A 21,776-nucleotide genomic window follows, 5' to 3' on the forward strand; every position below is an offset into this window, starting at 1 on the left:
GTTCTTCCGACCTGGACTGTAATTTCAACAGATGCAAGTCTTACAGGTTGGGGAGCTGTGTGGGGATCTCTGACGGCACAAGGAGTTTGGGAATCTCAGGAGGTGAGATTACCGATCAATATTTTGGAACTCCGTGCAATTTTCAGAGCTCTTCAGTCTTGGCCTCTTCTGAAGAGAGAATCGTTCATTTGTTTTCAGACAGACAATGTCACAACTGTGGCATACATAAATCATCAAGGAGGGACTCACAGTCCTCTGGCTATGAAAGAAGTATCTCGAATTCTGGTTTGGGCGGAATCCAGCTCCTGTCTAATTTCTGCGGTTCATATCCCAGGTATAGACAATTGGGAAGCGGATTATCTCAGTCGCCAAACGTTGCATCCGGGCGAATGGTCTCTTCACCCAGAGGTATTTCTTCAGATTGTTCAAATGTGGGAGCTTCCAGAAATAGATCTGATGGCGTCTCATCTAAACAAGAAACTTCCCAGGTATCTGTCCAGATCCCGAGATCCTCAGGCGGAAGCAGTGGATGCATTATCACTTCCTTGGAAGTATCATCCTGCCTATATCTTTCCGCCTCTAGTTCTTCTTCCAAGAGTAATCTCCAAGATTCTGAAGGAATGCTCGTTTGTTCTGCTGGTAGCTCCGGCATGGCCTCACAGGTTTTGGTATGCGGATCTTGTCCGGATGGCCTCTTGCCATCCGTGGGCTCTTCCGCTAAGACCAGACCTTCTGTCTCAAGGTCCTTTTTTCCATCAGGATCTCAAATCCTTAAATTTAAAGGTATGGAGATTGAACGCTTGATTCTTGGTCAAAGAGGTTTCTCTGACTCTGTGATTAATACTATGTTACAGGCTCGTAAATCTGTATCTAGAGAGATATATTATAGAGTCTGGAAGACTTATATTTCTTGGTGTCTTTCTCATCATTTTTCTTGGCATTCTTTTAGAATTCCGAGAATTTTACAGTTTCTTCAGGATGGTTTAGATAAAGGTTTTTCCGCAAGTTCTTTGAAAGGACAAATCTCTGCTCTTTCTGTTCTTTTTCACAGAAAGATTGCTAATCTTCCTGATATTCATTGTTTTGTACAAGCTTTGGTTCGTATAAAACCTGTCATTAAGTCAATTTCTCCTCCTTGGAGTTTGAATTTGGTTCTGGGGGCTCTTCAAGCTCCTCCTTTTGAACCCATGCATTTATTGGACATTAAATTACTTTCTTGGAAAGTTTTGTTCCTTTTGGCGATCTCTTCTGCCAGAAGAGTCTCTGAATTATCTGCTCTTTCTTGTGAGTCTCCTTTTCTGATTTTTCATCAGGATAAGGCGGTGTTGCGAACTTCTTTTGAATTTTTACCTAAGGTTGTGAATTCCAACAACATTAGTAGAGAAATTGTGGTTCCCTCATTATGTCCTAATCCTAAGAATTCTAAGGAGAAATCGTTGCATTCTTTGGATGTTGTTAGAGCTTTGAAATATTATGTTGAAGCTACTAAGTCTTTCCGAAAGACTTCTAGTCTATTTGTTATCTTTTCCGGTTCTAGAAAAGGCCAGAAAGCTTCTGCCATTTCTTTGGCATCTTGGTTGAAATCTTTAATTCATCATGCCTATGTCGAGTCGGGTAAAACTCCGCCTCAAAGGATTACAGCTCATTCTACTAGGCCAGTTTCTACTTCCTGGGCGTTTAGGAATGAAGCTTCGGTTGATCAGATTTGCAAAGCAGCAACTTGGTCCTCTTTGCATACTTTTACTAAATTCTACCATTTTGATGTATTTTCTTCTTCTGAAGCAGTTTTTGGTAGAAAAGTACTTCAGGCAGCGGTTTCAGTTTGAATCTTCTGTTTATGTTTTTCATTAAACTTTATTTTGGGTGTGGATTATTTTCAGCAGGAATTGGCTGTCTTTATTTTATCCCTCCCTCTCTAGTGACTCTTGCGTGGAAAGATCCACATCTTGGGTAGTCATTATCCCATACGTCACTAGCTCATGGACTCTTGCTAATTACATGAAAGAAAACATAATTTATGTAAGAACTTACCTGATAAATTAATTTCTTTCATATTAGCAAGAGTCCATGAGGCCCGCCCTTTTTTTGTGGTGGTTATGATTTTTTTGTATAAAGCACAATTATTCCAATTCCTTATTTTATATGCTTTCGCACTTTTTTCTTATCACCCCACTTCTTGGCTATTCGTTAAACTGATTTGTGGGTGTGGTGAGGGGTGTATTTGTAGGCATTTTGAGGTTTGGGAAACTTTGCCCCTCCTGGTAGGAATGTATATCCCATACGTCACTAGCTCATGGACTCTTGCTAATATGAAAGAAATGAATTTATCACGTAAGTTCTTACATAAATTATGTTTTTATCCAAAATGCCAGCATTTCAGAGAAAGCGCGATTGCTCTGTTTTAAACACTGTAGAGCAGGAGGGCGCTGATGATAATTTTTCTGTCATACCCTCACACCAGTCTGAAGTGGCAGTGAGGGAGGGTTTCTCAGATGGAGAAATTTCTGATAGAGGAAGAATTTCTCAGCAGGCAGAACCTGATGTTGTGACATTTAAATTTAAATCAGAGCATCTCCGCGCATTACTTAAGGAGGTGCTATCTACTCTGGATGATTGTGACAATCTGGTCATCCCAGAAAACTTGTGCAAGATGGACAAGTTCCTAGAGGTCCCGGTGCACCCTGATGCCTTTCCGATACCTAAACGGGTGGCGGACATAGTGAATAAGGAGTGGGAGAAGCCAGGCATACCTTTTGTCCCTCCTCCTATATTTAAGAAATTGTTCCCTATGGTCGACCCCAGGAAGGACATATGGCAAACAGTCCCTAAGGTCGAGGGGGCGGTTTCTACACTAGCCAAACACACGACGATTCCCATTGAGGACAATTGTGCTTTCAAAGATCCTATGGATAAAAAATTGGAGGGTTTGCTTAAAAAGATTTTTGTGCAGCAAGGTTACCTCCTTCAACCTATTTCGTGCATTATTCCTGTCACTACAGCGGCGTGGTTCTGGTTCGAGGAACTGGAAAAGTCGCTCAGTAGGGAGACTCCGTATGAGGAAGTCATGGACAGAATTCACGCACTTAAGTTAGCTAATTCCTTTATTTTAGACGCCGCTTTTGCAGTTAGCGAGATTAGCGGCGAAAAATTCAGGGTTTGCAATTGTGGCGCGCAGAGCGCTCTGGCTAAAGTCTTGGTCGGCGGATGTATCTTCCAAGACGAAATTGCTTAATATCCCTTTCAAAGGTAAGACCCTTTTTGGGCCAGAATTGAAAGAAATTATTTCAGACATCACTGGGGGAAAGGGCCATGCCCTCCCACAGGATAGGCCTTTCAAGGCTAAGAATAAGTCCAATTTTCGTTCCTTTCGCAATTTCAGGAACGGACTGGCTTCTAACTCGGCAGCCTCTAGACAAGAGGGTAACGCTTCCCAGACTAAACCAGCTTGGAAACCAATGCAAGGCTGGAATAAGGGTAAACAGGCCAAGAAGCCTGCTGCTGCTACCAAGACTGAAGCATGAAGGGGTAGCCCCCGATCCGGGACCGGATCTAGTAGGGGGCAGACTCTCTCTCTTTGCTCACGCCTGGGCAAGAGATGTTCAGGATCCCTGGACACTAGAAATAGTCTCTCAGGGTTATCTTCTAGAATTCAAGGAACTACCCCCAAGGGGAAGGTTCCACATTTCTCACTTATCTTCAAACCAAATAAGTAGACAGGCATTCTTTTCTTCATTGTGTAGAAGACCTGTTAAAGATGGGAGTGATACACCCAGTTCCAACTGTGGAACAAGTTCAGGGTTTTTTAATCAAATCTGTTTGTAGTTCCCAAAAAAGAGGGAACTTTCAGACCAATTCTGGATTTAAAAATTCTAAACAAATTCCTCAGAGTTCCATCGTTCAAAATGGAAACCATTCGAACAATTTTACCTACAATCCAGGAGGGTCAATATATGACTACCGTGGATTTAAAGTATGCGTATCTACATATTCCTATCCACAAAGATCATCAGTTCCTAAGGTTCGCCTTTCTGGTCAAACATTATCACTTCGTGGCTGTCCCATTCGGACTAGCCACTGCTCCCAGAATTTTCACAAAGGTGCTCGGGTCCCTTCTAGCGGTTCTAAGACCAAGGGGCATTGCAGTGGCACCTTATCTGGACGACATTCTAATGCAAGCGTCGTCTCTTTCCAAGGCAAAGGCTCATACAGACATTGTTCTAGCCTTTCTCAGATCTCACAGGTGGAAGGTGAACGTAGAAAAGAGTTCCCTGTCTCCGTCGACAAGATTTCCCTTTTTGGGAACAATAATAGATTCTTTTGAAATGAAGATCTTCCTGACAGAAGTCAGAAAGTCAAAGCTTCTAAACGCTTGTCAAGTTCTTCTCTCTATTTTGCTCGAATTCATTTAAGACCATTACAACTGTGCATGCTCCAGTAGACAGGATCACCTGTCTCAGGGAATGAGTTTCTACAGACCAAAGTGGGTCATTGTCACGACCGACGCCAGTCTATCAGGCTGGGGCGCGGTCTGGGATTCCCTGAAAACTCAGGGTTTATGGTCTCGGGAAGAGTCTCTTCTCCCGATCAACATCCTAGAACTGAGAGCGATATTCAATGCTCTCCGGGCTTGGCCTCATCTAGCGAAGGCCGGATACATAAGATTCCAGTCAGATAACATGACGACTGTAGCTTACATCAACCATCAGGGAGGAACAAGGAGTTCCTTGGCGATGAGAGAGGTATCCGAGATCATCAAATGGGCGGAGGATCACTCCTGCCACCTATCTGCAATCCACATCCCAGGAGTAGACAACTGGGAGGCGGATTATCTGAGTCGTCAGATTTTCTATCCGGGGGAGTGGGAACTCCACCCGGAGGTGTTTGCCCAGTTGACTCAATTATGGGGCATTCCAGACATGGATCTGATGGCGTCTCGTCAGAACTTCAAGGTTCCTTGCTACGGGTCCAGATCCAGGGATCCCAAGGCCACTCTAGTGGATGCATTAGTGGCGCCTTGGTCGTTCAACCTAGCTTATGCGTTTCCACCTTTCCATCTCCTTCCCAGGCTTGTAGCCAGGATCCAACAGGAGAAGGCCTCGGTGATTCTGATAGCTCCTGCGTGGCCGCGCAGGACTTGGTATACAGACCTGGTGAATATGTCATCGGCTCCACCATGGAAGCTACCTTTGAGACAGGATCTTCTAGTACAAGGTCCATTCGAACATCCAAATCTAATTTCTCTGCAGCTGACTGCTTGGAAATTGAACGTTTGATTTTATCCAAGCGTGGGTTTTCAGATTCAGTGATAGATACTCTGGTCCAAGCCAGAAAACCTGTGTCTAGAAAGATTTACCATAAAATATGGAAAAGATATATCTGTTGGTGTGAATCCAAGGGATTCTCCTGGAGTAAGATTAAAATTCCTAAGATCCTCTCCTTTCTCCAAGAAGGTTTGGATAAGGGATCGTTAGCGAGTTCTCTAAAAGGACAGATTTCTGCTTTATCTGTCTTGTTATACAAACTACTGGCAGCTTTTCCAGAGGTACAAGCTTTTGTACAGGCTTTGGTCAGAATCAAACCTGTTTACAGACCCCTGACTCCTCCTTGGAGTCTAAATTTAGTTATTTCAGTTCTTCAGGGGGTTCCGTTTGAACCCTTACATTCCATAGATATCAAGTTGCTATCTTGGAAAGTTCTGTTTTTGGTTGCTATTTCTTCTGCTAGAAGAGTTTCTGAATTATCTGCTTTGCAGTGTTATCCACCCTATCTGGTGTTCCATTCAGATAAGGTTATTTTGCGTACCAAGCCTGGTTTTCTTCCAAAAGTTGTTTCCAACAAGAATATTAACCAGGAAATAGTTGTTCCTTCTCTGTGCCCGAATCCAGTTTCAAAGAAGGAACGTTTGTTACACAATTTAGATGTAGTCCGTGCTTTAAAGTTCTATTTAGAAGCAACAAAGAATTTTAGACAAACATCATCCTTGTTTGTCGTTTACTCTGGTAAGAGGAGAGGACAAAAAGCTATTGCTACCTCTCTCTCTTTCTGGCTGAAAAGCATTATCCGATTGGCTTATGAGACTGCCGGACGGCAGCCTCCTGAACGAATCACAGCTCACTCCACTAGGGCTGTGGCTTCCACATGGGCCTTCAAGAACGAGGCTTCTGTTAATCAGATATGTAAGGCAGCGACTTGGTCTTCTCTGCACACTTTTGCCAAATTTTACAAATTTGATATTTTTGCTTCCTCGGAGGCTGTTTTTGGGAGAAAGGTTTTGCAAGCCGTGGTGCCTTCTTTTTTGGTAACCTGATTTGCTCCCTCCCTTCATCCGTGTCCTAAAGCTTTGGTATTGGTTCCCACAAGTAATGGATGACGCCGTGGACCGGACACACCAATGTTGGAGAAAACAGAATTTATGCTTACCTGATAAATTACTTTCTCCAACGGTGTGTCCGGTCCACGGCCCGCCCTGGTTTTTTAATCGGGTTTGAAAAATTTTTCTTTTTCTTTATACACTACAGTCACCACGGCACCCTATAGTTTTCTCCTTTTTCTCCTAACCGTCGGTCGAATGACTGGGGGGCGGAGCCAGAGGGGGAGCTATATGGACAGCTCTTGCTGTGTGCTCTCCTTGCCTTTCCCTGTAGGGGAGGAGAATATCCCACAAGTAATGGATGACGCCGTGGACCGGACACACCGTTGGAGAAAGTAATTTATCAGGTAAGCATAAATTCTGTTTTAACACATTTCTGTTCATTCCACTTCTTGGGTCTTCCATAATCAAGGCTTTCATAGAATAGATTGGTTAGGTACTTGGTCGACTTTGTATACTTTTTAGTTTTATCACTTTGATGTGTATGCTTCTTCAGAAAATCCTTTTGCCAGGAAAGTTCTGTGGGCCATAGTGTAAGTTTTCTGCCTTAACTATTGCTCTACCCCATAGGTCCTCACATGTGATGTCTCATGGACTCTCATCATCTAATGAAAGAAAGCAAAATTTATGCTTACCTGATTAATTTATTTCCTTTCCATCTCCCAGTTGGCGGCTCTATTTGTTTGCACTTCATTTGCCCCACTTCTGTTTTTCACCATCTACTTGGCTCTATGTATGATTGACGTTTCAGGGTAAGTGGGAGAGATTTAAAGCTATGGTATGTTAGGGTGTTTTTGCTTCCTCCTAGTGGTCAGGAGAGGAATTCCCACATGTGATGTCTTGTGGAAGAACATAAAGCTAAGTCCTACCACTAAATAGGGCAGGAAAGGCCAAACTTTTAAAATGTTATGTCCTTATTTTCTTTAGGAATTAGAAGAAGCAGAATTTATCCCCATGCCAGAGACACCCTTATCCCTTGGTTTGGAGTCCTCAGCAAATGTGTCCCCATGTGACATCCCTGGAGGATTGTTAAATGAGCCAATACATACACCTGCCAGAGTACTTCATGACCTGATGCAATCTCCCAAAGGGGATCTGCTCAAACTGAGTGAAACGCCTGAAGGAGAGCAGTTGTGTAACACACCAAACAATGTGACTGAGGAAGCCCTTCAAGTGCCAAGTAACGATCCTAGAGGAGTGCTGCAGGTCTCCGGTGCCAGCACACTTGCAGGAGTGCCACAGGTAAGGAGGGTGCAGGAAGGTTTTATTGATATCTGTGCTGTACGAAGAGTGTGTCACCTCCTCCTCTATTACAGACCAGCTCACTTCCCGTCTGCGCGTGCAGCTCCCTTCAGCTAGAGGTACAGAGTCTGCGGGATCTGGTGTCGCACTGTATGAGTGAACAGGAGGCTCTGCGTAAGGAGAACACACGTCTAACAGCAGCAGTGCAAGAACTGAATGCCAAATTCCTGGGAGCTATGCATGTGAGTGACGGCTACCAAACAACTGAAAACATTTCCCTTTTATACCACCATGTACATTTATTTGCTTCTATTTTTCAGTTAAATCAGATGCTGAGTAAACAAGGTGAAGCCATACAGCTACTGCAGAGACAGGTACATGTGGGTGTGAAGGGGAGGGTGCTGTGAGCATACAGGGGCTGACCAGACTGTTTCCCTGCAGGTGGCGCTCTGCTGTAAAGGATCTCTCCCTTCTGCTGGCTCCAGAGACACCTCCAAGGAGGAATGTGATGGAGATTCCTGGTGCTTCCTTGGAACAGATGGATGCCGCTCAGCCTCAGGGACACTAATGTGATATGCACGGGGACACTAGAAGTAACTTATTGTACACATGCACAACACGTGCTTGCTTGATGTGCATCCGTGTTGGCAACATGTGAAATCCTTGAGGCGGGAGGAGATATACAAGTGCCTTATATGAACTTCCAGAATTGCACCACCTCACGTGCTGCAACCTTACTATACCGAGCACCACAGAGGATGCTACACCCTCACATCTGTGACTTCCCCGTACAGCCTGATAACTACAAAGCATCTCATACTGAAGGGTCGAGACAGGTTGGGATTGCTCTATTCGCTCCTAACTGCGCAGCAGCCACCCTGCTAATCACGTATGGATTCTAGAGGCCCTATATAGCATCCAGCCATATGACAGCGCATTGCGCACTCTGCCTCCAGATAACAAGCTCTATGCTACAATAGAGAGTGAGATTGAAATAGCACCCTATGCTACGCAGGAGGTAGGGAACACACAGTACAAGTCTGATGTGTCAGCAATGTGAAGCATAGCTCTGTCCTACAACAGCTTGTAATGTGACAGGGGCATTCACTGCTGTAGCCTGGGGCGAGGGGGGGGGGGGGAAATCACTGCTGTAGGCCGGAGACTGGCGAGGGGGGAGGTTTCACAGCTGTAGCCCGGGAACTAGCGAGGGAGGAGGATTCACAACTGTAGCCCAGGAACTAGCAAGGGGAAGGGATTTACTGCTGTAGCCCAGGAACTAGCAAGAGGAGAGGATTCACAGCTGTAGCCCAAGAACTAGCAAGGGGAGAGGATTCACAGCTGTAGCCCAAGAACTAGCAAGGGGAGAGGATTCACAGCTGTAGCCCGGGAACTAGTGAGGGAGAGGATTCACAACTGTAGCTTGGGAACTACCGAGGGGAGAGAATTCACAGCTGTAGCTTGGGAACTTGGGAGGGGAGAGGATTCACAGCTGTATCCTGGGAACTAGTGAGGGAGAGGATTCACGGCTGTAGCCCGGGAACTAGCAAGGGGAGAGGATTCACAGCTGTAGCCCAAGAACTAGCGAGGGAGAGGATTCACAGCTGTAGCCCAGGAACTAGCAAGGGGAGAGGATTCACAGCTGTAGCCCAGGAACTAGCGAGGGAGAGGATTCATATCTGTAGCCCAGGAACTAGCGAGGGAGAGTATTCACAGCTGTATCCCGGGAACTAGTGAGGGAGAGGATTCACAGCGGTAGCCGAGGAACTAGCGAGAGGGGGGATTTACTGCTGTAGCCCAGGAACTAGCGAGGGAGCTGATTCACGGCTGTAGCCCAGGAACTAGCGAGGGGAGAGGATTCACAGCTGTAGCCGAAGAACTAGCGAGGGGGGATTTACTGCTGTAGCCCAGGAACTAGCGAGGAAGAGGATTCACTGCTGTATCCCGGGAGCTAGTGAGGGGAAAGTATTCACAGCTGTATCCCGGGAACTAGCGAGGGAGGAGGATTCACAGCTGTAGCCCGGGAACTAGCGAGGGAGGAGGATTCACAGGTGTAGCCCAGGAACAAGCAAGGGAGGAGGATTCACAGCTGTAGCCTAGGAACTAGCGAGGGGGGGGTTACTGCTGTAGCCCACGAACTAGCAAGGGGAGAGGATTCACAGCTGTAGCCCAAGAACTAGCAAGGGGAGAGGATTCACGGCTGTAGCCCGGGAACTAGCAAGGGGAGGAGGATTCACAGCTGTAGCCCAAGAACTAGCGAGGGAGAGGATTCACAGCTGTAGCCCAGGAACTAGCAAGGGGAGAGGATTCACAGCTGTAGCCCAGGAACTAGCGAGGGAGAGGATTCACATCTGTAGTTCAGGAACTAGCGAGGGAGAGTATTCACAGCTGTATCCCGGGAACTAGTGAGGGAGAGGATTCACAGCGGTAGCCGAGGAACTAGCGAGAGGGGGGATTTACTGCTGTAGCCCAGGAACTAGCGAGGGAGCTGATTCACGGCTGTAGCCCAGGAAGTAGCGAGGGGAGAGGATTCACAGCTGTAGCCGAAGAACTAGCGAGGGGGGATTTACTGCTGTAGCCCAGGAACTAGCGAGGAAGAGGATTCACTGCTGTATCCCGGGAGCTAGTGAGGGGAAAGTATTCACAGCTGTATCCCGGGAACTAGCGAGGGAGGAGGATTCACAGCTGTAGCCCAGGAACAAGCAAGGGAGGAGGATTCACAGCTGTAGCCTAGGAACTAGCGAGGGGGGGTTACTGCTGTAGCCCACGAACTAGCAAGGGGAGAGGATTCACAGCTGTAGCCCAGGAACTAGCGAGGGAGAGGATTCACAGCTGTAGCTTGGGAACTAGGGAGGGGAGAGGATTCACAGCTATAGCTTGGGAACTAGGGAGGGGAGAGGATTCACAGCTGTATCCCGGGAACTAGTGAGGGAGAGGATTCACAGCTGTAGCTTGGGGAACTAGGGAGGGGAGAGGATTCACAGCTATAGCTTGGGAACTAGGGAGGGAGGAGGATTCACAGCTGTATCCCGGGAAATAGCGAGGGAGGAGGATTCACAGCTGTAGCCCAGGAACTAGCGAGGGAGAGGATTCACAGCTGTAGCCCAGGAACTAGCAAGGGGAGAGGATTCACAGCTGTAGCCCAGGAACTAGCGAGGGAGAGGATTCATATCTGTAGCCCAGGAACTAGCGAGGGAGAGTATTCACAGCTGTATCCCGGGAACTAGTGAGGGAGAGGATTCACAGCGGTAGCCGAGGAACTAGCGAGAGGGGGGATTTACTGCTGTAGCCCAGGAACTAGCGAGGGAGCTGATTCACGGCTGTAGCCCAGGAACTAGCGAGGGGAGAGGATTCACAGCTGTAGCCGAAGAACTAGCGAGGGGGGATTTACTGCTGTAGCCCAGGAACTAGCGAGGAAGAGGATTCACTGCTGTATCCCGGGAGCTAGTGAGGGGAAAGTATTCACAGCTGTATCCCGGGAACTAGCGAGGGAGGAGGATTCACAGCTGTAGCCCGGGAACTAGCGAGGGAGGAGGATTCACAGGTGTAGCCCAGGAACAAGCAAGGGAGGAGGATTCACAGCTGTAGCCTAGGAACTAGCGAGGGGGGGGGTTACTGCTGTAGCCCACGAACTAGCAAGGGGAGAGGATTCACAGCTGTAGCCCAAGAACTAGCAAGGGGAGAGGATTCACGGCTGTAGCCCGGGAACTAGCAAGGGGAGGAGGATTCACAGCTGTAGCCCAAGAACTAGCGAGGGAGAGGATTCACAGCTGTAGCCCAGGAACTAGCAAGGGGAGAGGATTCACAGCTGTAGCCCAGGAACTAGCGAGGGAGAGGATTCACAGCTGTATCCCGGGAACTAGTGAGGGAGAGGATTCACAGCGGTAGCCGAGGAACTAGCGAGAGGGGGGATTTACTGCTGTAGCCCAGGAACTAGCGAGGGAGCTGATTCACGGCTGTAGCCCAGGAAGTAGCGAGGGGAGAGGATTCACAGCTGTAGCCGAAGAACTAGCGAGGGGGGATTTACTGCTGTAGCCCAGGAACTAGCGAGGAAGAGGATTCACTGCTGTATCCCGGGAGCTAGTGAGGGGAAAGTATTCACAGCTGTATCCCGGGAACTAGCGAGGGAGGAGGATTCACAGCTGTAGCCCAGGAACAAGCAAGGGAGGAGGATTCACAGCTGTAGCCTAGGAACTAGCGAGGGGGGGTTACTGCTGTAGCCCACGAACTAGCAAGGGGAGAGGATTCACAGCTGTAGCCCAGGAACTAGCGAGGGAGAGGATTCACAGCTGTAGCTTGGGAACTAGTAAGGGAGAGGATTCACAGCTGTAGCTTGGGAACTAGGGAGGGGAGAGGATTCACAGCTATAGCTTGGGAACTAGGGAGGGGAGAGGATTCACAGCTGTATCCCGGGAACTAGTGAGGGAGAGGATTCACAGCTGTAGCTTGGGGAACTAGGGAGGGGAGAGGATTCACAGCTATAGCTTGGGAACTAGGGAGGGAGGAGGATTCACAGCTGTATCCCGGGAACTAGCGAGGGAGGAGGATTCACAGATGTAGCTTGGGGAACTAGGGAGGGGAGAGGATTCACAGCTATAGCTTGGGAACTAGGGAGGGAGGAGGATTCACAGCTGTATCCCGGGAACTAGTGAGGGAGAGGATTCACAGCTGTAGCCCGGGAACTAGCGAGGGAGGAGGATTCACAGGTGTAGCCCAGGAACAAGCAAGGGAGGAGGATTCACAGCTGTAGCCTAGGAACTAGCGAGGGGGGGGGTTACTGCTGTAGCCCACGAACTAGCAAGGGGAGAGGATTCACAGCTGTAGCCCAGGAACTAGCGAGGGAGAGGATTCACAGCTGTAGCTTGGGAACTAGTAAGGGAGAGGATTCACAGCTGTAGCTTGGGAACTAGGGAGGGGAGAGGATTCACAGCTATAGCTTGGGAACTAGGGAGGGGAGAGGATTCACAGCTGTATCCCGGGAACTAGTGAGGGAGAGGATTCACAGCTGTAGCTTGGGGAACTAGGGAGGGGAGAGGATTCACAGCTATAGCTTGGGAACTAGGGAGGGAGGAGGATTCACAGCTGTATCCCGGGAACTAGTGAGGGAGAGGATTCACAGCTGTAGCTTGGGGAACTAGGGAGGGGAGAGGATTCACAGCTATAGCTTGGGAACTAGGGAGGGAGGAGGATTCACAGCTGTATCCCGGGAACTAGCGAGGGAGGAGGATTCACAGATGTAGCTTGGGGAACTAGGGAGGGGAGAGGATTCACAGCTATAGCTTGGGAACTAGGGAGGGAGGAGGATTCACAGCTGTATCCCGGGAACTAGTGAGGGAGAGGATTCACAGCTGTAGCTTGGGAACTAGTAAGGGAGAGGATTCACAGCTGTAGCTTGGGAACTAGGGAGGGGAGAGGATTCACAGCTATAGCTTGGGAACTAGGGAGGGGAGAGGATTCACAGCTGTATCCTGGGAACTAGTGAGGGAGAGGATTCACAGCTGTAGCTTGGGGAACTAGGGAGGGGAGAGGATTCACAGCTATAGCTTGGGAACTAGGGAGGGAGGAGGATTCACAGCTGTATCCCGGGAACTATCGAGGGGAGAGGGTTCACAGCTGTATCCCGGGAACTAGCGAGGGAGGAGGATTCACAGCTGTATCCCGGGAACTAGCGAGGGTAGAGGATCCACAGCTGTAGCCCGGGAACTAGCGAGGGGAGAGGATTCACAGCTGTATCCCTGGAACTAGCGAGGGAGGAGGATTCACAGCTGTAGCCCGGGAACTAGCGAGGGGAGAGGATTTACAGCTGTATCCCGAGAACTAGCGAGGGGAGAGGATTCACAGCTGTAGCCCGGGAACTAGCGAGGGGAGAGGGTTCACAGCTGTATCCCGGGAACTAGCGAGGGAGGAGGATTCACAGCTGTATCCCGGGAACTAGCGAGGGTAGAGGATCCACAGCTGTAGCCCGGGAACTAGCGAGGGGAGAGGATTCACAGCTGTATCCCTGGAACTAGCGAGGGTGGAGGATTCACAGCTGTAGCCCGGGAACTAGCGAGGGGAGAGGATTCACAGCTGTATCCCGAGAACTAGCGAGGGGAGAGGATTCACAGCTGTAGCCTGGGAACTAGCGAGGGGAGAGGATTCACAGCTGTAGCCTGGGAAACTAGCGAAGGGAGAGGATTCACAGCTGTATCCCAGGAACTAGCGAGGGAGGATTCACAGCTGTACCCCGGGAACTAGCGAGGATTCACAGCTGTATCCCGCGAACTAGTGAGGGAGGAGGATTCACAGCTGTATCCCACGAACTAGCGAGGGGGGGATTTACTGCTGTAGCCCGGGAACTAGTGAGGGAGAGGATTCACAGCTGTAGATTGGGAACTAGGGAGGGGAGAAGATTCACAGCTGTATCCCGGGAACTAGCGAGGGAGGAGGATTCACAGGTGTAGCCTGGAAACTAACGAGGGAGGAGGATTCACAGCTGTAGCCCAGGAACTACCGAGGGGGGGATTTACTGCTGTAGCCCAGGAATTAGCAAGGGGAGAGCATTCACAGCTGTAGCCCAAGAACTAGCGAGGGGGGTGGATTCACAGCTGTAGCCCGGGAACTAGTGAGGGAGAGGATTCACAGCTGTAGATTGGGAACTAGGGAGGGGAGAAGATTCACAGCTGTATCCCGGGAACTAGCGAGGGAGGTGGATTCACAGGTGTAGCCTGGGAACTAATGAGGGAGGAGGATTCACAGCTGTAGCCGAGGAACTAGCGAGGGGGGGATTTACTGCTGTAGCCCAGGAACTAGCAAGGGGAGAGGATTCACAGCTGTAGCCCAAGAACTAGCAAGGGGGGCAGATTCACAGCTGTAGCCAGGGAACTAGTGAGGGAGAGGATTCACAGCTGTAGCTTGGGAACTAGGGAGGGAGAGGATTCACAGCTGTAGCTTGGGAACTAGGGAGGGGAGAGGATTCACAGCTGTAGCTTGGGAACTAGGGAGGGGAGAGGATTCACAGCTGTAGCTTGGGAACTAGGGAGGGGAGAGGATTCACAGCTGTAGCCCGGGAACTAGCTAGGGAGGATTCACAGCTATAGCCCGGTAACTAGTGAGGGGAGAGGATCCACAGCTGTATCCCAAGAACTAGCGAGGGGAGAGGATCCACATCTGTAGCCTGGGAACTAGCGAGGGGAGAGGATTCACAGCTGTAGCCTGGGAACTAGTGAGGGAGGAGGATTCACAGCTGTAGCCCGGGAACTACCGAGGGGAGAGGATCCACAGCAGTATCCCGAGAACTAGCAAGGGGAGAGGATTCACAGCTGTAGCCTGGGAACTAGCGAGGGGAGAGGATTCACAGCTGTAGCTTGGGAACTAGCGAGGGGAGAGGATTCACAGCTGTAGCTTGGGAACTAGCGAGGGGAGAGGATTCACAGCTGTATCCCGGGAACTAGCGAGGTAGGAGGATTCACAGCTGTATCCCGGGAACTAGTGAGGGGAGAGGATTCACAGCTGTAGCCTGGGAACTAGCGAGGAGAGAGGATTCACAGCTGTAGCCCGGGAACTAGCGAGGGGAGAGGATTCACAGCTGTAGCCCTGGAACTAGCAAGGGGAGAGGATTCACAGCTGTAGCCTGGGAACTAGCGAGGGTAGAGGATCCACAGCTGTAGCCCGGGAACTAGCGAGGGGAGAGGATTCACAGCTGTATCCCTGGAACTAGCGAGGGAGGAGGATTCACAGCTGTAGCCCGGGAACTAGCGAGGGGAGAGGATTCACAGCTGTATCCCGAGAACTAGCGAGGGGAGAGGATCCACAGCTGTAGCCTGGGAACTAGCGAGGGGAGAGGATTCACAGCTGTAGCCTGGGAAACTAGCGAAGGGAGAGGATTCACAGCTGTATCCCAGGAACTAGCGAGGGAGGATTCACAGCTGTACCCCGGGAACTAGCGAGGATTCACAGCTGTATCCCGCGAACTAGTGAGGGAGGAGGATTCACAGCTGTATCCCACGAACTAGCGAGGGGGGGATTTACTGCTGTAGCCCGGGAACTAGTGAGGGAGAGGATTCACAGCTGTAGATTGGGAACTAGGGAGGGGAGAAGATTCACAGCTGTATCCCGGGAACTAGCGAGGGAGGAGGATTCACAGGTGTAGCCTGGAAACTAACGAGGGAGGAGGATTCACAGCTGTAGCCCAGGAACTACCGAGGGGGGGATTTACTGCTGTAGCCCAGGAATTAGCAAGGGGAGAGCATTCACAGCTGTAGCCCAAGAACTAGCGAGGGGGGTGGATTCACAGCTGTAGCCCGGGAACTAGTGAGGGAGAGGATTCACAGCTGTAGATTGGGAACTAGGGAGGGGAGAAGATTCACAGCTGTATCCCGGGAACTAGCGAGGGAGGTGGATTCACAGGTGTAGCCTGGGAACTAGCGAGGGTAGAGGATCCACAGCTGTAGCCCGGGAACTAGCGAGGGGAGAGGATTCACAGCTGTATCCCTGGAACTAGCGAGGGAGGAGGATTCACAGCTGTAGCCCGGGAACTAGCGAGGGGAGAGGATTCACAGCTGTATCCCGAGAACTAGCGAGGGGAGAGGATCCACAGCTGTAGCCTGGGAACTAGCGAGGGGAGAGGATTCACAGCTGTAGCCTGGGAAACTAGCGAAGGGAGAGGATTCACAGCTGTATCCCAGGAACTAGCGAGGGAGGATTCACAGCTGTACCCCGGGAACTAGCGAGGATTCACAGCTGTATCCCGCGAACTAGTGAGGGAGGAGGATTTACTGCTGTATCCCACGAACTAGCGAGGGGGGGATTTACTGCTGTAGCCCGGGAACTAGTGAGGGAGAGGATTCACAGCTGTAGATTGGGAACTAGGGAGGGGAGAAGATTCACAGCTGTATCCCGGGAACTAGCGAGGGAGGAGGATTCACAGGTGTAGCCTGGAAACTAACGAGGGAGGAGGATTCACAGCTGTAGCCCAGGAACTACCGAGGGGGGGATTTACTGCTGTAGCCCAGGAATTAGCAAGGGGAGAGCATTCACAGCTGTAGCCCAAGAACTAGCGAGGGGGGTGGATTCACAGCTGTAGCCCGGGAACTAGTGAGGGAGAGGATTCACAGCTGTAGATTGGGAACTATGGAGGGGAGAAGATTCACAGCTGTATCCCGGGAACTAGCGAGGGAGGTGGATTCACAGGTGTAGCCTGGGAACTAATGAGGGAGGAGGATTCACAGCTGTAGCCGAGGAACTAGCGAGGGGGGGATTTACTGCTGTAGCCCAGGAACTAGCAAGGGGAGAGGATTCACAGCTGTAGCCCAAGAACTAGCAAGGGGGGCAGATTCACAGCTGTAGCCAGGGAACTAGTGAGGGAGAGGATTCACAGCTGTAGCTTGGGAACTAGGGAGGGAGAGGATTCACAGCTGTAGCTTGGGAACTAGGGAGGGGAGAGGATTCACAGCTGTAGCTTGGGAACTAGGGAGGGGAGAGGATTCACAGCTGTAGCTTGGGAACTAGGGAGGGGAGAGGATTCACAGCTGTAGCCCGGGAACTAGCTAGGGAGGATTCACAGCTATAGCCCGGTAACTAGTGAGGGGAGAGGATCCACAGCTGTATCCCAAGAACTAGCGAGGGGAGAGGATCCACATCTGTAGCCTGGGAACTAGCGAGGGGAGAGGATTCACAGCTGTAGCCTGGGAACTAGTGAGGGAGGAGGATTCACAGCTGTAGTCCGGGAACTAGCGAGGGGAGAGGATCCACAGCTGTATCCCGAGAACTAGCGAGGGGAGAGGATCCACAGCTGTAGCCTGGGAACTAGCAAGGGGAGAGGATTCACAGCTGTAGCCTGGGAACTAGTGAGGGGAGAGGATTCACAGCTGTAGCTTGGGAACTAGCGAGGGGAGAGGATTCACAGCTGTAGCTTGGGAACTAGCGAGGGGAGAGGATTCACAGCTGTATCCCGGGAACTAGCGAGGTAGGAGGATTCACAGCTGTATCCCGGGAACTAGTGAGGGGAGAGGATTCACAGCTGTAGCCTGGGAACTAGCGAGGAGAGAGGATTCACAGCTGTAGCCTGGGAACTAGCGAGGGGAGAGGATTCACAGCTGTAGCCCTGGAACTAGCAAGGGGAGAGGATTCACAGCTGTAGCCCGGGAACTAGCAAGGGAAAATCATTCACGGCTGTAGCCCGGGAACTAGCAAGGGGAGAGGATTCACAGCTGTAACCCAGGAACTAGCGAGGGGAGAAGATTCACAGCTGTAGCCCAGGAACTAGCGAGGGGAGAGGATTCACAGCTGTAGCCTGGGAACTAGCGAGGGGAGAGGATTCACAGCTGTAGCCCGGGAAATAGCGAGGGGAGAGGATTCACAGCTGTAGCCCAGGAACTAGCGAGGATTCACAGCTGTAGCCCGGGAACTTGCGAGGGGAGAGGATTCACAGCTGTAGCCCGGAACTAGCGAGGGGAGAGGATTCACAGTTGTAGCCCAGGAACTAGCGAGGGGAGAGGATTCATGGCTGTAGCCCGGGAACTAGCGAGGGGAGAGGATTCACAGCTGTAGCCCGGGAACTAGCGAGGATTCACAGCTGTAGCCTGGAAACTAGCGGGGGGAGAGGATTCACAGCTGTAGCCCGGGAACTAGAGAGGGGAGAGGATTCACAGCTGTAGCCCGGGAACTAGCGAGGGGAGAGGATTCACAGCTGTAGCCCGGGAACTAGCGAGGGGAGAGGATTCACAGCTGTAGCCCGGGAACTAGCGAGGATTCACAGCTGTAGCCCAGGAACTAGCGAGGGGAGAGGAGTCACAGCTGTAGCTTGGGAACTAGCGAGGATTCACAACTGTAGCCCGGGAACTAGCGAGGGGAGAGGATTCACAGCTGTAGCCCGGGAACTAGCGAGGGGAGAGGATTCACAGCTGTAGCCTGGGAACTAACGAGTATTCACAGCTGTAGCCCAAGAACTAGCGAGGGGAGAGGATTCACAGCTGTAGCCCAGGAATTAGCGAGGGGAGAGGATTCACAGCTGTAGCCCGGAACTAGCGAGGGGAGAGGATTCACGGCTGAAGCCCAGGAACTAGCAAGGGGAGAGGATTCACGGCTGTAGCCCAGGAACTAGCGAGGGGAGAGGATTCACAGCTGTAGCCCGGGAACTAGCGAGGGGAGAGGATTCACAGCTGTAGCCTGGGAACTAACGAGTATTCACAGCTGTAGCCCAAGAACTAGCGAGGGGAGAGGATTCACAGCTGTAGCCCAGGAGTTAGCGAGGGGAGAGGATTCACAGCTGTAGCCCGGGAACTAGCGAGGGGAGAGGATTCACGGCTGAAGCCCAGGAACTAGCAAGGGGAGAGGATTCACGGCTGAAGCCCAGGAACTAGCAAGGGGAGAGGATTCACGGCTGTAGCCCAGGAACTAGCGAGGGGAGAAGATTCACAGCTGTAGCCCGAGAACTAGCGAGGGGAGAGGATTCACGGCTGTAGCCCGGGAACTAGCGAGGGGAGAGGATTCACAGCTGTAGCCCGGGAACTAGCGAGGGGAGAGGATTCACGGCTGTAGCCCGGGAACTAGCGAGGGGAGAGGATTCACGGCTGTAGCCCGGGAACTAGCGAGGGGAGAGGATTCACAGCTGTAGCCCGGGAACTAGCGAGGGGAGAGGATTCACAGCTGTAGGCCGGCAACTAGTGAGGGGAGAGGATTCACAGCTCTAGCCCGGAAACTAGCGAGGGGAGAGGATCCACAGCTGTATCCCGAGAACTAGCGAGGGGAGAGGATCCACAGCTGTAGCCTGGGAACTAGCAAGGGGAGAGGATTCACAACTGTAGCCTGGGAACTAGTGAGGGGAGAGGATTCACAGCTGTAGCCTGGGAACTAGCGAGGGGAGAGGATTCACAGCTGTAGCCCAGGAACTAGCGAGGATTCACAGCTGTAGCCCGGGAACTAGCGAGGGGAGAGGATTCACAGCTGTAGCCCGGAACTAGCGAGGGGAGAGGATTCACAGTTGTAGCCCAGGAACTAGCGAGGGGAGAGGATTCATGGCTGTAGCCCAGGAACTAGCGAGGGGAGAGGATTCATGGCTGTAGCCCGGGAACTAGCGAGGGGAGAGGATTCACAGCTGTAGCCCAAGAACTTGCGAGGGGAGAGGATTCACAGCTGTAGCCCGGGAACTAGTGAGGGGAGAGGATTCACAGCTCTAGCCCGGAAACTAGCGAGGGGAGAGGATTCACAGCTGTAGCCCGGGAACTAGCACGGATTCACAGCTGAATCCCGGGAACTAGCGAGGGGAGAGGATTCACAGCTGTAGCCCGGGAACTAGTGAGGTGAGAGGATTCACAGCTGTAGGCCGGGAACTAGTGAGGGGAGAGGATTCACAGCTCTAGCCTGGAAACTAGCGAGGGGAGAGGATTCACAGCTGTAGCCCGGGAACTAGTGAGGGGAGAGGATTCACAGCTCTAGCCCGGAAACTAGCGAGGGGAGAGGATTCACAGCTATAGCCCGGGAACTAGCACGGATTCACAGCTGAATCCCGGGAACTAGCGAGGGGAGAGGATTCACAGCTGTAGCCCGGGAACTAGTGAGGTGAGAGGATTCACAGCTGTAGGCCGGGAACTAGTGAGGGGAGAGGATTCACAGCTCTAGCCTGGAAACTAGCGAGGGGAGAGGATTCACAGCTGTAGCCCGGGAACTAGCACGGATTCACAGCTCTAGCCCGGAAACTAGTGAGGGGAAATGGTTCACAGCTGTAGCTTGGGGACTGGCAAAGGAGGGTTCACTGCTATAGCATGGGGACTAAAAATGGGGGGGGGGGGTAATTCACGGCTGTAGCCCGTGGACTAGTAAGAATAACAGCTGTAGCCCAGGAACTAGTATAAACATACATTATGTCATGTACAGAGCCTGTGGACTAGTGGGTGGGATTCACGGCCATACCCCACAGACTGGTGAAGGAAGGGGGTTATCTGCCGTTTCCCGGAGACTACTGAGGGTGGATTCTCTGTCCTAACTTGGGGAATAGCTGAGGGGATTTGCTGCTGTAGCCTGGGGACTGGCGAGGGGAGATTCGCTTCCGTAGGTCTGGGGATTAGCGAGCAGGGGCAGATTAGTTTATGCAGCCTGCAGCTACTAGAGAGGGGGGATTCTCTGCTGTAGCCGGGGACTAGTGGGGGGATTTACAGCTTTAACTATATCCCAGGGACAAGTGAGATTCACAGCTGTAGCCTTGGGACAAGTGTAAACAAAAATTACTGTACTAACACACAGAGTTGGGGCCCAGATATTTGTTGCAGACCATGACATAGGGTGCACCATGGTGTTTTCCGTATAGCCATCACTCTGGAAGCCCCATCATTATCCCGGGAAGTATGAGGGGCACATAGCTGGGTGCCAGGCCTTGGAGTAGACAGACTTAGTGCCGCACATAACAGAGTGAGAGGTTACAGTCCGGGGGCCACCTGTAGTGCTTTGTGCTAACTTGTGGGAGCAGGAAAAAGCTCTGTGCCAGCCTAGAGAGCAAACACACAGCTTTTAACGTAAGCTATAGTTCTGCACCAGTCAAAGTCAATCTATTTTCTAACCTCACTTGTATTTATTAAGTTTTGGATTTCGACTGTTCGCTGCATTGAATCCTGGCTTGTGTGTTGTCGATGGTGAGAAGAGGGAACAGTGCATTTACCTAGTGACAAGAATGTGGTGCATGGGGCTGTGTATTGGGTCTGGCACCAAGTCCTAGGGGTGTCGCTCCTAGGTTATGACAGCAACTTGCAACATGTGAAATAAAGGACTGTACTTGATGATGTGGGTCTTAATGTGTAAGTTAATACAGAGTCGTTCTATGATGCAGTATGACCAGTGTCATATGATGTAGCTATAGGGAGGGGAAGTGGAAGATGCGAGGAACAGAGTCAAGTAACTGGATTCTGTTCAACAATCAGCATTGAAGTATTAAGCCATTATAGGCATCTGTGTGTGTCGCCCACTTGTTTCGTAACACACAATAAAGGGCATAGGGGAAAGTGATAAGGCCTCTGGTATAATTAGCAACATGCAATGACTAGACAAAATGCAGCAACAGTGAATTAACAATTATCAGGTAAAAGTGTTTATATTAATAGACAATTCCTGCAGAGGTCAGTGAGTTACTTATCATGGTACACCCTTGTATTACTATAGAAATGCCCTTCCCACAGGTGGTGAGAGTCCATGATCC

General features: G+C 50.7%; 1 protein-coding gene across 1 annotated transcript in view; it reads left to right on the plus strand.

Annotated features, from left to right (window-relative positions):
- NEK9 (NIMA related kinase 9) overlaps window positions 1-21,360 on the plus strand; it is a 347,379-nt gene extending 326,019 nt beyond the window's left edge. Inside the window, exons 20-23 of the mRNA XM_053697154.1 lie at window positions 7,298-7,612; window positions 7,687-7,854; window positions 7,933-7,986; window positions 8,054-21,360. Of these exons, the coding sequence (XP_053553129.1) occupies window positions 7,298-7,612; window positions 7,687-7,854; window positions 7,933-7,986; window positions 8,054-8,185 (669 nt within the window). The 3' untranslated portion in view covers window positions 8,186-21,360. The remainder of the gene's footprint in view (window positions 1-7,297; window positions 7,613-7,686; window positions 7,855-7,932; window positions 7,987-8,053) is intronic.
- Window positions 21,361-21,776: the final 416 nt, after the last annotated feature.

Source organism: Bombina bombina, chromosome 1 (assembly GCF_027579735.1).
Source record: "Bombina bombina isolate aBomBom1 chromosome 1, aBomBom1.pri, whole genome shotgun sequence".
NCBI classification, from domain to species: domain Eukaryota; kingdom Metazoa; phylum Chordata; class Amphibia; order Anura; family Bombinatoridae; genus Bombina; species Bombina bombina.